This window comes from Sarcophilus harrisii, chromosome 4 (assembly GCF_902635505.1).
Source record: "Sarcophilus harrisii chromosome 4, mSarHar1.11, whole genome shotgun sequence".
Taxonomy (NCBI): domain Eukaryota; kingdom Metazoa; phylum Chordata; class Mammalia; order Dasyuromorphia; family Dasyuridae; genus Sarcophilus; species Sarcophilus harrisii.
Window position 1 is genome coordinate 443,414,669 of NC_045429.1, and position 16,162 is coordinate 443,430,830.

At 39.5% G+C, this 16,162-nt stretch overlaps 1 protein-coding gene across 2 annotated transcripts in view; it reads right to left on the minus strand.

Annotated features, from left to right (window-relative positions):
* GALNT17 (polypeptide N-acetylgalactosaminyltransferase 17) overlaps window positions 1-16,162 on the minus strand; it is a 419,991-nt gene that overhangs the window by 183,920 nt on the left and 219,909 nt on the right. For both annotated transcript variants that reach the window (XM_031967901.1, XM_031967902.1), the window contains exon 5: window positions 13,135-13,332. In XM_031967901.1, coding sequence (XP_031823761.1) covers window positions 13,135-13,332 — 198 coding nt within the window. The remainder of the gene's footprint in view (window positions 1-13,134; window positions 13,333-16,162) is intronic.

Below are 16,162 nucleotides of genomic sequence, written 5' to 3' on the forward strand. Positions count from 1 at the left end.
AACACTGGCAGCTTACCAAGCTTATGGGCCAAGTGCACAGAATTAGAAAGACCCTGTACATGTTCTCCATTGTAGATCGGCATTCTCGCACCCAAAGAGCCCCTCGGTCCCTGAAGGACATTCACTTTGAAGGATACCATGATGGTGCCCTCCCAATGATACAAAGAGAGAGCACCAAACTTGGAATCATGACATCTGAGTTCAAAACTAGGCTCTGCCACTTACTATATATTATATAGACTAATTGCTTAAACTTTCTGGGTCTCAGTTTCCCCTTGTGTAAAATTAGAGGGTTGGACTAGATGGCTTCTAAGATTATTTTCATGTCTAGTTCATGAACCTATTGGTGTGAAGTTGGACTGATCATCTCGTCTCTCTGAGTCTCATTTTCCTCATTTGTAAAATTAGGAGGTAGATTACATGATTTCTAAGGCCTCCTCCAGATCTCCATCTGCGATCCCATAATCCTAATTGTGTAACCCTGGGCTAATGGTTTTAAGTGAAAGTGGAAGGAGAGGTTAACGAGAAAGCCTCCAAACTCTCTTAAAGTGCCATCTCTGTGACTATTTTGTCTCTCTTTGTGTCTACCCCACCCACAACTCACCAGAATCCTCACTGCTTAATACTCATATTGAAGTACCCAGGGCCCAAGCTAGGATTCTTTTCTGAATATAGAGTGAATGGCTGATAGTTGGGTTTCTGTCTTCAAACACCCCCCCAGACCAATCACGATTTTCACCCTATGTATCCTTCAAAGCAACCTCTGTCTGTTCCAGACCATAGCACCTATTTCTGAATCTTTCCAACAGCATCCTCCAATCTACCATTTCCCAGAACTTTAGAATCTTAGAAATGGGAGAAAACCCCAAAAGTATCTGGTCTAAACCGGAGCCTGACAAAAATCCCCTCTAAAGTGCGCATGAGTAGTCACTCCATTCTTCTTTGAAGATTTCTATTAAAAGACCAATCCACTGTTTCCCAAGCAGACATGTCACTGGGGAGTGGTTCCAATTATTAGGAAGTTGTAATTTATGCTGTGTAGATATAGTACTAGGTCTGGAGTTGGAAAGACTTGAATTCAAATGCATTTTCAGACACTTACAAGCTGTGTGACAGTAAGCAGATCACTTAATCTCTGTCTGCCTCAATTTCCCCAACTTTAAAAAGGTAGATAATAATAGAACCTAACTCTAAGATCATTGTTAAGAATCAAAAAACTAATGTTTGTAAAACACTTAGCACAGTACCTGGCATATAGTAGGTATTTTATAAATATCTGTTGCAGGATAGATTAATTAAATTCAGTGCTTATGAATGTAGCCTAATTAGTATTTTTGCTGCTCCATCACCCTGTTCATCTCCATTCATATTTTTATTCACGAAGGCTTCCTTTTGGTTGTTTCTGGGCAGGGAAGGGCAATGGGGAGAGGACTAAATTTGGAGTCTCAGAGAATCTGAGTGACCCTAAACAGGTCAATTTCTGCCTTTCAAGGTTCTTTTAACTTTAAATGCACAATGTATGTGGAAGCCCTGGCTCCTTATAAGTCAGAAACTCCAGGTCAGAAGCTGTGTCCACTTTACCATCCCAGATCTCTCATCAGGAAAAGCAACATTCTGGATAAACAGCAGATAATTAGGAAATGTTTTGCCGAAGATCTGATAAGTGACATCCTGATGCAAAAGTCCCAAAAATACTTCTTTAGTTCAGCCTTTACTGGTGCTATATGCCAGTACCTCCTTCCGGGAAAAAATTCTCCCTTTATGATTTTTTTGGCCATAATTTCACCATCCCAGATGCTGAATCTGTATTTGAGAAACAATTTCAGGAAGGGGAGTAAGGAGACATTGGATGGATGCCCTCCCAAAGAGCACTAATTGCTCTGTCTTCTCTTCCAGAGAAGGGCATGGATCCCTAGCTTTGGGATTTACCATTAAGTGGTACGGCAAATTAAGGATTACAAATTGCTAATCAACAACTCTTTCTAATTATGAATCACTAATATCATTAAACTGGCAACTACAGAACCACTAACAGAACAGGAAGCCTGGGAGATTTTTGAAGAGGGTCATTCTGCAGCCATCTTGCCCCCAAAGCTGGAGTGTGAGCAGATGTTGTTTATCTCCCGACTTAAAGAAAACTACAAACTCCTATCCAGGGATGCAGAAAAATCAGAGAATAGTAAGTAATTTGTCCAGGACCACATGGTTAGTAGGCAGGGATTTCACTCTTATCCTATTTTCCTCTTCCCTCTTGGGTATAAATTATTCATATATCATGAGCTCTCAGATAAGATTAGCAAAAAACATAGAATGCACAAGGAAAGCATCTTCACCATGTGCCCCTTCTCCTCCTCCATCTTTCTGGTTCAACCCTATTATCTTACAGTTACCTTGCAGTGAAATGCAATCTCTTCTGCTGTGGATTTATTAAAACATGGAATCACCTAGCCAGTCAACAAGCATTTATTAGCACTTACTAAGGGCCAGGCACTGGAATAAGTGCTGAGGATACCGTCAAAAAATGAATCTCAGAATTCCAGAATCTCAGAGTTGGGAGTAGCCATATATTCCAACCCATACCCTCTCCTATAAATAGTGCTCAGTATGATAGCTCGTCAGCCTTGGCTCAAAGACCACCAGCTGGGGGGGATCCATTGATCCCAAGTAGCCCATATTAATCAGATATGTTCAATTCAACAAGCATCAATTAGACACCTACTATGTTCAAGGCACTGTGTCAGGTGCTGGACATACAAAGGCAAAAAGCAAAATGGCCCCTGCAGTCAAGGGATATCTATTCTCATGGTAAGGAAGAAAAACTCCAACTCAAAACACAGCCAGAAGAACTATGTTAACTATTTTAAACCTCCTTCCTCCCTGATGTTCATCAAATGAATTTATAAGATGTTAGTCAAAAAGCATTTATTAAGTGCCTGCTACATTCCAGGCAATGTATTAAATGTTAAGGATTCAAAGAAAGGTTAAAAACAATCACTTCACTCAAGAAATACATTCTAACATAGGAGACAACATGCAAGTAACTATATATAAATACATATGAGAGCTATATCTCTTTAGAGATAGTGAGATACATATATATCTATATGTGTATCTATTTCTCTCTCCATACATGTATACATATATGTATATATATGACAGAGAGAGGAGAGAGAGAGAGAGAGAGAGAGAGAAAGAGAGAGAGAGAGAGAGAGGAAGAGGAGAGAAAATTGAGAGAAAGAGAAAGAGAGACACACAGAGAGAAAGAGAGAAGAGAAAGACAGAGAGAGAAAGAGACAGAGAGAGACAGACAGACAGGGAAAGACAGGCAGGGAGGGAGGGAGAGAGAGGAAGAGAAAGAGTTAGAAAAAGAGAGACAGAGAAAGAGAGAGAAGGACAGAGACAGAGGCAGAGACACAGATAAAAATGAAATAGTCCCTGCATTTAAAAAACTCACCATCTCATAGGGAAGACAGGCTGTGTGTGTGTGCACATTTTCAAACACACATACACAGAACACACACACATATAAATACAAAAATAAATACAAGGAAATTTTGCCAACAAAGGCACTAACTGCTGGGGGACAGAGGGCAGAGATCCCAGGACAGGTATCACACTGAAGGTACCATTTAGATCAAACTGGATTTAAGGTCATAAACTACATACATTTTGCTCCAAAGGGCAACAGCCCCAGGACCAGAGTAGATGCACAACCTGGTTGATTATCAGCTCTCATTGCACTTTTAATTGTCCGATTTCCTATCATATCCTCTATGGAAATACTGAAAGTGGATTAATGTCTGATACCTTCTCTCCTTTCAAAATGAAGCTGGAAGCCCCAGAACAGTTTCTATTCTCAAATAACATCGGGACAATTCATTGATGCAATCTTGCCGGGTGCCTGGAGCAGAAAGACTTTAGCAATCTCCTAACAGGTATTTTTTGGGTTTTTTTCCTCGTTTTGTTTTGGAGATTTTTTTTTTTTTTTTTTTTTTGCCGCCAGTTACAGACTGGCCGCCCAACGGGATGTTCTAATTTGAAGGAAACAAATTTAGGTTCTATTGTAATCACCACCTGAGCATTGTCTGAATGAAGCGCTCATGGCCGATGGCCATGTCCCAGCAGTTAAGACTCCACTCAGCAGTGTCCTCACACACAGAATCATGTCAGAAGCCCAAGAATTTTTATTCAACAAATTATGGAATGATTGAGGCTGCGATGAGCGGAGATGAGAAGGAAAGGTAGATGGGTACTTGGTATGCACATCATGTCCTGTGCAGACACATCTGAGAGCGCTGCTTCAGGTGCTGTTTATGTCCAAGAGGAAACAGCAGGACAGGGACCCTCGGAGGTCATTTAGGACAGGGATGGGGCGGCCATACTGACCTCCTGGCCCTGGGCCTGCTGAACTCGCCTCACCTAAGATTTCTTACCCTATCTGCCTCAAAGGATTGTGGGGAGATTCACACAAGACCCATCCAGCATTTGGTTTGAGGGGGACATAGTCTCTTGAATGTCCTTGTGAAGTATGTTCACCCCCCCAGTAGAGTGTCAGCTCCTTGAGGGCAGGGAATGGTTTTTGTTTTTCCTCCAAATCCTCCAGTGCTTAGCACAGGGCCTGGACTATACCAAAGAATTAATAAATCCTTGTGATCGCTTGCTTAAAACCTCTGGGAGGTGCTAGTTCTACCAGAACAATGTTGAAAGCCACGGGGTGACAGAATTTTTGAATTGCTACATAGGCCACCCCACATTCTGAAGCAGAGTTTCTTAACCTGATCTCCATTAAACTTAATTTTTTTTTGCTAATTGTATATAAGTAGAATTGGTTTGCTATGTAACACTATGTATTTTATTTCATGCATTCAAAAACATAATTTTGAGAAGAGAAAAATAATTTGAGAATTATAGGTTCTACTAGACGGCCAATGGGGTCCAAGAGGGACAAAAAAGGTTAAGACTCTGTTCCTAAAGAATCCCCCCCAAAGAAACTGAAAATATACCACCAATAGGAATGGGTGATAGTAGAATGTCAGCTTTCAACTGAGTCTGGTTATTCAAGTAAATTCAGCAAATATTTATTAAGCACTGACTATATGCAGGAATTAAAAATATAAAATCAAAATGAGATTGTCCCAGCCCTCAAGAAGTTTACATTCTCTTGGAAGAATATAGCATCAGGAAATTTACACAAAGAATATAAAAACATTTTGAAAGGAGAAAGAGCCTTAAAAAGGGGATAATAATAACAACAATAGCAACTAACATTCATATAGTGCCTACTATGTGATAGATACTTTAGTAAGTGTTTTAAGGACATAATCTTATTTGATCCTTACAACAATCCTTAATGTCAGTTGCATATTATTATGTTCATTTTATAGGGGAGGAAACTGAGGCAAGTAGTCTTGCTCAAGGTCATGTGGCTAGTAAGTGTCTAAAACCAAATTTGAATTCAAATTTTCCTAAAGGATCAAGAAAGACCTCATGGAAAAGAAGGAAAAGACAACCATGGAAAAGGTTGTCTCTGGACTGTCCTTTGAAGAAAACCAAGAATTCTAGGAGGAAGAGGTAAGAATGTACTATATTCCAGACATGGAGAACTCTAGAACTAGGACATATAGAGTTGCATTTGAGGAATAACAAGTACTACAGATAGCTCAATGGATGAGAAGTTAGATCTGGAGTTAAGAGGTCCCGAGTTCAATTCTTACTCAGACACTTACTAGGTATATGAACTTGGGCAAGTTATTTAATTTCCCTTGACTTCTCTTTTTCTCATCTGTATAATAGGGATCATAATAGCCTCAGCTTCCGAAAGTAATTGTGAAAATCAAATAAAGATATTTGGTGCCTGGCCAAAGAAGGCAATATTTACATATTAGATATGATTATTATAATCTATATAGAGATTCTTCCTAAATTTTTGTGGAAGTTGAGAGTTTCCTATAAGTCAAATGGCATTTATTAAGCACTTAGTAGTGCTTAATAATGATTAGCATTATTATTTATTTTGTTTGTGGATTTCAATTAAATGCTTTTCTCAATTCACTTGTGGTTCCTGCCCACTTTATAAGTAGTATACACCAATGGGGGCTCAAGTTCTTTATTCCACCTACACTGAACTCAAGTAATATGGGGGCCCTACAGCTGAATGGGCAACCCATTTTTGTAGGGTTCAAAGACTTTTAAAGAATATATGTGAATGGAGCCATACATCAAATTACCATCAATAAAAGACCAAATGAGTTTTTCTTTTCTTTATTCCTTCCTAATTTTATTAATTTTTGTTTTTGCTGAAGCAATTGGGGTTAAGTGACACAGCTAGGAAGTACTAAGTGTCTGAGGCCAGATTTGAATTCAAGTCCTCCTGATTTCAGGGCTGGTGCTCTATCCACTGCACCATTTAGCTGCCCCTTTTCCTTCTTAATTTAAAAAACAAAAACTATCTTTACATGTAAATAGGGGGAAAATACTATTAAGAAAACACAATCTAAGTTTTAATTTTGCAGCAATCTCCTTTCTTATTATTTTGCTTCAATATGAAGCCTTAGTAGCAATTTAGGCAAATCAGCCTTGCAAAACTAGCATAAAATTTTGCCCAAGATTCATAATTTTAAAAGATAAATATAGCCTTGGAAAGGTGAACAGACAGCACCAATGATAAATCTGGAAGATCAAGAGGAAAAGTCATTATGAAGGAAACGCATAATCGGCTGGCCATGGGGCAAGGATGAAAATTAAGTGAGCAGCCAGATCTTCCACTGGTCACCTCCCAAAATGGAAGAAGGCAAGGAATGATTAAGCATATTGGGTGGATCTCACATGGTGAACTTTTGGGAAGGCACAGGAAAAGTGTACACAGGCTGAACAAGCATGGATGAGTCCCAATCTGCATTGATTGAAGATATATCGAAATCAATGAAGTCAAAGATGCATTTAAACATCATAGGGTTTTGATTGAAGAATTCTTGTATATTTTGTTAACATAACACCACCGGACTACATAACTAGTATCCATTTGGGCGTCCAAAGGAAGAGCTGCCCGGCAATATTGGGAGTGCGTGTCTGAAGCTATTGGTTTCTGAAGTACAATATATGTGTGACTGGTATTATTTGAAATCAGTTCAGCTGATTTTGAGTGTCCTGATGAAATTTCGTGGGGAGTGGAATGGCCCTTCCCTCCAAAAGTTTGCTACCTGAATAAGATATGAGGACACTAACAATACCTGGGTCCATGATTCCCTGACTTTAGGTAGTTCCTTTACAGATGTAGATTGTAGTCCCTTTAGGATCACATTATAAAGGTGGGGGATTCAGTCCCTAATCACGTGGATAGGAGGAGGAAAGGAGAAGAAATCACCCCAGAGCTCCAGAGGGGCTACTATAAGAGAATATCCAACAGACAGAAAATTCCCTCAAGATTATCTGGCCCAATTACTTCATGTTTCATGTGATAAAACTTGTAATGTCCGGGCTAGCTTTTTGGAGGGCCTTTGGATGGGCCTTGGTCTCAGCAGGATAGACACTGTGAGAATGGTCAAAAATGGGATGTCTCATTTCTGGTCCTTCTTAGCCCTTATATACCTTATTGTAATTACATCATTACAACAGACTGAGCATGTATGAACTAGAGAACCATTACATCACCACACTAAGAACTAAATATATGTGAACTAGAGAACCATCACCTCATCAATCACACTGAGTTAACACCTTGTTGTAAGTATCCTTGTCTCAAGTATACTTCTCCAAAGTTCTCGCTCTCTACAAAACCTGAAGAGTAGGCAGAATCAGAGATTTAGCAATGATCATACGGGTATGGGGGGCAGAGGGAGGATTTGAATCCAGATCCTATAACTTCAAATTCAACCTTCTTTTCATCAAATTGAGCAATCGCAGTTCTCAGCTGACCAGGCCAGCACTCACCTCCTTTCCACCTCATCCACTGGCCCAGGACACAGAAAACCCATGAAATTTGGTTTTGGAAGACCTGATTTCAAATCCCGAGCCCTGGAGATTCAAATGCAAATATAAAAAATAAAATAAAATAAATGCAAATAAGAATGTGATATACTCTCTGCTCTCACATTCTTATAAGAAAAAAAAATAACCTGCAAGTCAGAGAGAAAAGGCTTCTGGTCCTCAAAAGGTCATGTATGAAGCCAATGGTCATACCACTTTTTTCATATCATTTCCACATAACAGCAGATCCGTTTCTGATGTTGAGCTATTGGACAGACAGATCTGGGACCCCAACTTCATAATCTCCAAAGAGCCAGACTAACTCTCAGCCCACACTGAGGCATCCAAGGAAGGACTGATTCAAACCTGTTGGCCCTTAGTGCCCAAGGATTGACTGAACTGTGAGCAGGGAAATGGGAAGAAGCAAAAGGAAGAAAAACTAACAAAAGAAATGTGAAAGGAAACTACCAAAAAAAGCCCATCTCTGGAAAAACCTGCCTGTCCCATGTCATCAGACAAAAGGTGTCAAAAATCTAAAAGAAGGCTTTATATCCTCATCACTAGCAAGGTTCCCTGTCACCCCAAGGTTCAGATGGCATTGTCATTGCTAACAAGACAGTTGTATGTCTTTGAAAGAGAAAAGCACATCTGAGACAATCAGACATGCCATCCATCCAATAACAACGGGGGAAACACACAATCCTTCTCTTTAAGGAGGTACACTCACAGTTCATTATCACAAGATGTACTTACTAATAAGAGAGAGACAGAGAGAGGGAGGGAGGAGGGAGGGAGAGAGAGAGAGAGAGAGAGAGAGAGAGAGACAGACAGAAAGAGAGAGAAAGAGAGAGAGGGAGAGACAGAGGAAGAGGAGAGAGAGAGACAGAGAGAGAGAGAAGAGAGAGAGAAAGAAGAGAGAAAGAGAGAGAGACAGAGAAAGAGAGAGAGAGAAGAAAGAGAGAAAGAAGAAAGAGAGACAGAGAGAGAGAGAGAGAGAGAGAGAGAGAGAGAGAAAGGAGAGAGAGAGAGAGAGAGAGAGAGAGAGAGAGAGAGAGAGAGAGAGAGAGAGAGAGAGAGATTCAGTCTCCTGTCTTGGTGAGAAAAGCATCCCAGGTGTGATCCACATTTTGTAGAGAAGTTAACAAAGGCTCAAAGAATAAATTACTTGCCCAAAGTCACACATCCCATAAGTGGCAAAGACTGGATTCAGATACAACTCTATCTTGTCTCCAGGTGCAGTTCTTGCACACTCCGCCTCAAAGCCATGTGGCAGAATGGAGAGTGTCACTGAGTCATGGATCCAGAGCGAGGAGAGACCTTCAACCCTCTCAGAGTTCAGAAAACAATATCAAACATCCGGGCCATCAGCTTCACTCTCAGAAGCTCAGGTTACTCTCAGGCTCATCTGCCAAGATGAAGGCTGTTTCACTCTGATTCCAGGACAGACCGTCCTACATCAACATCCAACAGTAAATCCTCAGAATATTGACATAATAATGACTAATTGCAATGACAGCCACCCTAGTTTTATTTATTTTTGTGTATCACAAAAAATAAATAACACTAATTACTCACATAAAGACAAGTTATTTTCTTAGATCTTTCCAAAGTGTATATTAATCATCTAATAATGTTATAATCCATTATTCAATTTGTAAGCAACTGAATTATACAGGAGAATGTTGGCCATGGCAAATACGCTTCTGGCCTCCAGCGGTGCTTCAGTCTGACCTACCCCTCTCATGTGGTCACTGACACTTAACCTCTTTCCGTCCAGTTCCCATCATTTCAATCCACGTCAGGATTATATAAATTAGCCTTTTCCACAGTTGTAAAAATAGATCTGTAATATTTCCATTTCTTAGTCCCCTTTAATTTTAAAGAAGTTAATGTACTTCTCTTCCATTCTCCTTTTTCCTTTCCTTTTTTTTTCTATATTCCTATAATGGTGAGGATGAGCAAATAGGAATTTTCTTTTTTTCCCCTGAGGCAATTGGGGTTAAGTGACTTGCTCAGGGTCACACAGCCAGAGCTGGTGCTCTCTCCACTACACCAACTAGCTGCCCCTAAGTAGGAATTTTCTATCTGTTTATGTTCTTTAAAAATGTTACCCACTCAGCTGAGAATTGGTCCGACAACTTTGGAAGTAAGTAGGTATTAGGTTCAGAAAGTGACTAAAGTGTTCATACTTTCTATCCAGAGATCTCACTACTAGAAACAAACTCATGTTAGATAGAAAATCCTATTAGACCAATCATTTACAGCAAGAGTCACAGTGCTCTGCAGAAACAAAGGACCAATCACAAAGTGATGCTCATTGATTGAGGAATACATATTACAGTAGATGAATGTAGGAAGAGAGATAGGGAAAAAAAACCCGTGATTTCATTGGTATAAAGCAGGGGTCCTCAAACTACGGCCCGTGGGCCAGATGCAGCAGCTGAGGACGTTTATCCCCCTCACCCAGGGCTATGAAGTTTCTTTATTTAAAGGTCCACAAAACAAAGTTTTTGTTTTTACTCTAGTCTGGCCCTCCAACAGTCTGAGGGACAGGGAACTGGCCCCCTATTTAAAAAGTTTGAGGACCCCTGGATAAAGTAAGGCTTCTTAAACATGTTCCACTCACAAACTCTTTTCACCTGAGAAATTTTTTTGTGACTCTGGGTATATAAGCATAGGTTCACAAATTAAATATTTACTTATAATAAATCATAATTTTGCAACCCCCACATTCTGTTATGAGACCCCCTGTAGGGCTGCAAACCACAATTTAGAAAGTTAGGTTATAGAGAGCCAGGTGAAGAAACTCCCTCTGCTGAAGCAAAATACCACTTTTGCTGCAATTTATAATCTGGGCTACCAAGAAGTTAACTATCTTGTCCATGGGTCTACAACCATGAGATACTGGAGATGGGACCTGACTTTGCTCTGAGGTCGCTTCTGTCCACTATGACACAGTGTCTATCAGCCTAATGTTGCAGGATATTTTTGTGATGTATGAAACAATGCATATGAAGAATTCAAGGAAAAAAACAGGAAGACTTATATGAACAGAAGCAAAGAGAATAAATACGATCAGAAATATAGTCACCAGTCAATCAACATTTAAAAAGAGCCTACTAAATGGAAGAACAGTAACAAAAAATGAAAAAAAAAAGGCTCTGTAATTAAAAAAATAAAAAGAAAGCTCTGAAATAAAAAATAAAAATAAAAAGAAGGCTCTGTAATAAAAAAAAAATAAAAAGAAGGCTCTGTCTTGCCCCATAATGAAGATTTTGCCCACTAAAGCTACTGTTGTGTTGAAGACCATTTCAAAGGAAAAAGATGCATTAATGGACTCAACGCATTATACCAGAGATAGCAACAGAAAAAAATTATTTCAAAGCAAAACAATAATACCTGCATGTATTACTTGTATTTAAAGTGCATTTGCACAGAGAGGAGAAATTATAGCAAAATTACTAAAAATTATTTTAAAAGTCCTTGCATCACTTGACATAATGTGCCTGATCTTTCTAATATTCAGGTAACAGCCCAGCTGAGAAAATTACCCCAAAAGAACGATTCACAGGTTGGTCACACAGGGTGAGACAGCTCATGGGGAGAAAAAGAAAGTACATTACAGGTGGCAGAAGGGGGTCAAAAACAACTTTCCTTCTCCTTGGCGTTTTGCTTCAAGCTGGCACTGTTCCCACCTAATTCTGCCACCCCAAAGCATTTTATGGCCTTCACCACTTTAAATGAAAGAAGAGGAACTGTCTTTTCATTCTCAGAGTGAAAGGCTTAGCAATATTCAAGTCTAAAGCTTGTTAAGGTACTATCTGCAAATGAAGACTCCTAAATTCTTTCAGAGATACATGAGATTTTCTTTTGTTTTCTTTTTAAAGCTTTTTCTTTTCAAACACAGGCATAGACAGTTTTCAATATTCATCCACAAACATTTTTATTACAACTTTTTATTTTCAAAACATGTGCATGGATAATTTTTAACATTCATCCTTGTAAAACCTTGTGTTCCAAATTTTTTCTCCCTCCCTCCCCTGGACAGCAAATAATCCAATATAGGTTAAACACGTACAGTTCTTCTATATGTATTTCCACAACTATCAGATACATGAGATGTTCAAGCTTCACTAAGCCAACCCTTACCTGGAAAAAGATCCCTTCCCATTTCATTCTTAACAAGTGCTCATCTAATCTCTGCCCAAAAGCCAATCCATCTTGGAAGGGCTCGAATCATTTTGAATTTTTCTTCCACTCTGCTCCTGCTTGCCTCATTCTAATTTCTGACCCTGCTCCCAGTACAATACTTGGAGAGGCTCAAGCAGAGCAAATCTTTTATGTGATGACTTTCTAGACACTTGAAAACACCTTTTGTGTCCTTGTCCTTGAGTCTAAATAGTTCCCATTTCTTCAGATTCTCCTGGTAAGCCATGAACTCAAGACCTTTTGTCATAATAGCAACCCTCCCCTCAATCCTCTCCAGCTTATTAATGCTGATTTTCAAATTCAAGTTCAAGAAGTTCAAGTTCAAGAAGACCTTCAAAAGTCCAGGAAGCAAGCCCACTGAGATACCCTATTACCCAACCAAACTTATTTGTCTTTCCTCTCTTAAAATGAGAGATTTGAAAAACAAGACAGATTTATTCTGTCTCTTCTTCCTTGTGACAGCAGCATGGAAAATGTCTAGGCTTCCCTATGGCCTCCAAGTAATATTTACAGAAAACCATAGGAAGTTCTATATAGTGGGAGTTTTACTAAAACACAAGTGTTTCCATCATTCAAGAATCAGGAGAGAAAAATAAATCACCTTCCCAACAGCCCTCACCTAGTTGAAGATTTCAAGCAGGAAATTATCCCCTGCTAGCCTACCTCCCTTAAAAACTCCTGAACAAATCTCATCATTTCTGGGCTAAAAATAAAGGCGGGTCCGGTCTCACTGTAATGCTAGAATTGTTTGTTCACAGTACCAGCAAAAATCAATATCTGAAGACAGAAGTTAAAAGAACAAATGCCCATCCTCTACTCATCATGGCAGGAAAAAAAAAAAAAAAACCAAAATCAAATTTCCTAGATTACGTAGTGGATGCCCCAGGCTCATTTGCTCCCCTCCAACCTGCCACCATATTTGGCTCTATTATTGCCTTCCCAGACTCCCTAGTCACTGACCTGATGGGAAGAGATGGGTCCCCGGCATCCCACCAGTCCTTGGGGGGGCTGATGTACATACACCAGAGCTCCCAGCTGTAGCCATGGGCAGAGTTCTCATACCGTTGCACTTCAAAATTGTCTTGTTTGATATTGTCGATGGAGGGAAGGATCACCCTCTTCCGATTTTCCTGGATTCTGGACAGGACGGGCTCGGCCCTGAGAAACAGGAGAAGAGAGATACGATGGCAGGGTTAGCTTGCCTGAGACACCACAGCCCGTGAACTGGACAGATTCTAATGTTCAATCAATCAACAAGCATTTTTTTATTAAAGCTTTTTATTTTCAAAACATCTGCATGGATAATTTTCAATATTCACCCTTGCAAAACCTTGTGTTGCAAATGTTTCCCCATTCCCTCTTCTAGACAACAAGTAATCCAATATATGTTAAACACGTACAATTCTTCTATATATATTTCCATAAATATCAAAAGATTTTTTTTAAATTGATTACCACGGGTGAGACATTCTGCCAGGCCCTGAGAGTCTGGAGATGAGAATGAAACAGTTCCTAGACTCAGAGAGCTTATATTCTAATGAGGATACATTTATCTGATAAGGCAAGAATTACAACTGTCTTCTGGATATCAGAGGTATGAATCTTTATTGATTTGATCATTTATATGGAAGGAGATATAGCTCAAGCTCTCAATTTAGGAAACTGAGGTGCAAAGAGAGTAAGAGATTTAGGATTATAGGTTCATAGCTCCTTCCCTAATTGCCTCACATTTATTTTATAGCCATTTAATAGAAGAGGAAACTGAGACCCAGAGAGATTAGGGGATTTGGGATCATAGGATTGTATATTTGGAGCTGGAAAGAACCTCATGGACCATGCAATTCAACCCATTCATTTTATAAAACAAGAAACAAGAGATCATTCACTTGCTGAAGATCTAGATTTGTCCATGTCTTCCACTCCAGAGGAATCAATTCTCTTTCTTTATATTATACCACACTCCCCGAATGTCCCTTGTCCTCTATTAGAGCCTCTAGACCCCCCCTCTCTGAAAGCTGGAAGCCTCAGCAGCCACTCTAGAAGTGAGTCGGGCTGCCAAGTCATTCCCATTTTGTAGAATGATTTGCCTTACACCAAGTGTTTTCGAAAGGTTTCTGTCCTGTCAGTGATAGATGAGGTCTAATTTCCTGCAGGTACTCGATTCCCATTCTGGAAAATAGGTCAATTCTGCCTGTGATGGAATGTTTTTAATATGAATTTCACTGTATTACGTATTCTCTTACACTCTGTTGCAGCTAATTGATCAACCTAAATTGATTTTCTAAAAAGATTTAATTTCACTGATTAACGATGCTGGAGAGAATTAAATGTCATAAAGCAAAAGGCAGAGAGATGCTGCCTTATCATCCAAGTCTTTTATTCTTCCAAAGCCCAAGAAGAATCGGGGGCCTCTGTGGGAAAATGTAAAGGAGGATATTGGTGGTTTGTGGGAATGAGCACGGATTCTGTCGTCAGAAGAACTGGAATCAAATACTGTCTCACTGTGATCTTGAGTAAGTCACTTAACTTTGAAGGATTTCTGTTTCTTCATCTGTAAAGTTTATAAAACATTATAGTCTAGCCCAGCTCTAACCCATGATCCCAATGGCTTTTTCTACATAGAGTCCATCGTGTTCCAGAATGTTAAAGAAAATATCGCTCTCAGGTATAAGAAAATTAACAGCTCCAACTCATCAAGGAGATGAAAAGAAAACATAGCTATATATTTTACCCAGAATTTGTCCCCTTTCATTTGCAGGAGCTGAAGTACCTACTTCCTCCTTTGCCTCTTTAAAGGAAGCAACAGTATTTGTTCATTCCCTCTCATTTATCCATTCATTCATTAATTTAATGAGCATTACATGCCCACTGGACACGGGGTCAAGATAGAACATGGTCCCTGCTTTGATGAAGCTCAGAAGCTTGGTAGGGATCACACGGACTGGCTCACTGGTCACTGCATAATGGCCATTTAGCAAATGCCCGTGGAATGGAGTATGCTCAATCCGTTTTCCATGTCCAAATGAGAGGTGTATGTAGGGAACCTCATTTGTCACACGCTCAGATGAAAGCTACAGTTGAGCAAAGTGCTTTATAATGAGGTTTTATGTTGACGAAGTCCCTCTCAATAGAGATCTTCAAATAGAGTCCAGTTCATCACTTCTCATAATAAGGATCCATTTGTTCAGTCATTCAATCATTTAATAAATATTTAGTGAATAGCTACAAAAGACAACATAGTATGGGGGGAGGGGGCAGGATGGGAGGAGACGCTGGTCTGACATCAGAGGACCCCGGGATGCTTTGCAAACTGGATGACCAGGTAGGTAGCTTATCTCTCTATGTCTCAGTTTTGACATCTGTAAAATAGGCGCTTTGATCTCAATGGCTTCTGAGGACCTTTCTAAATCCTAAATCTGCTAAGTCATTAAATTCCTCTATTTCCTTATCTTTAAAGCCGAGGATTAGACTGGATGGCTCATGGTATCCTTCCCAGCTACAGATTTCTGTTGTTAAGATCCTATCTATGGACCTAAGACTGGGCTAGATGCTGGTGATATAAACAGAAAAACTGTCTGTCCCCAAGGGGTATTCATCCAATTGTATGCAGCTGAGTAATTATAAAGTATGTTCAAAGTAGATGGGAAATAATGACGGGAAGGAGGAATGAGAAAAAAATTAGAAAACATCTTGGATTGAATTCTTGGTCCCATATGGGTGGGACCAAATGGTCTCAGAAGTCCCATAACATGCTGAAATGATGATATGGTCAGTGGCCCACTGTGTGTGTGTGTGTGTGTGTGTGTGTGTGTGTGTGTGTGTGTATGTGTGTGTTATATTTTAAATTTAATTTTCATTTAATATGCATTTTCTCCATCACTTTTTTAAGTCTAAACAATCAACAAAATAATTAACAAATAAACGTTTATTAAGCACCTACTATGTGCCAGGAACATAAAAAGAAAAAAAAGATAAGAGCTTATAATCT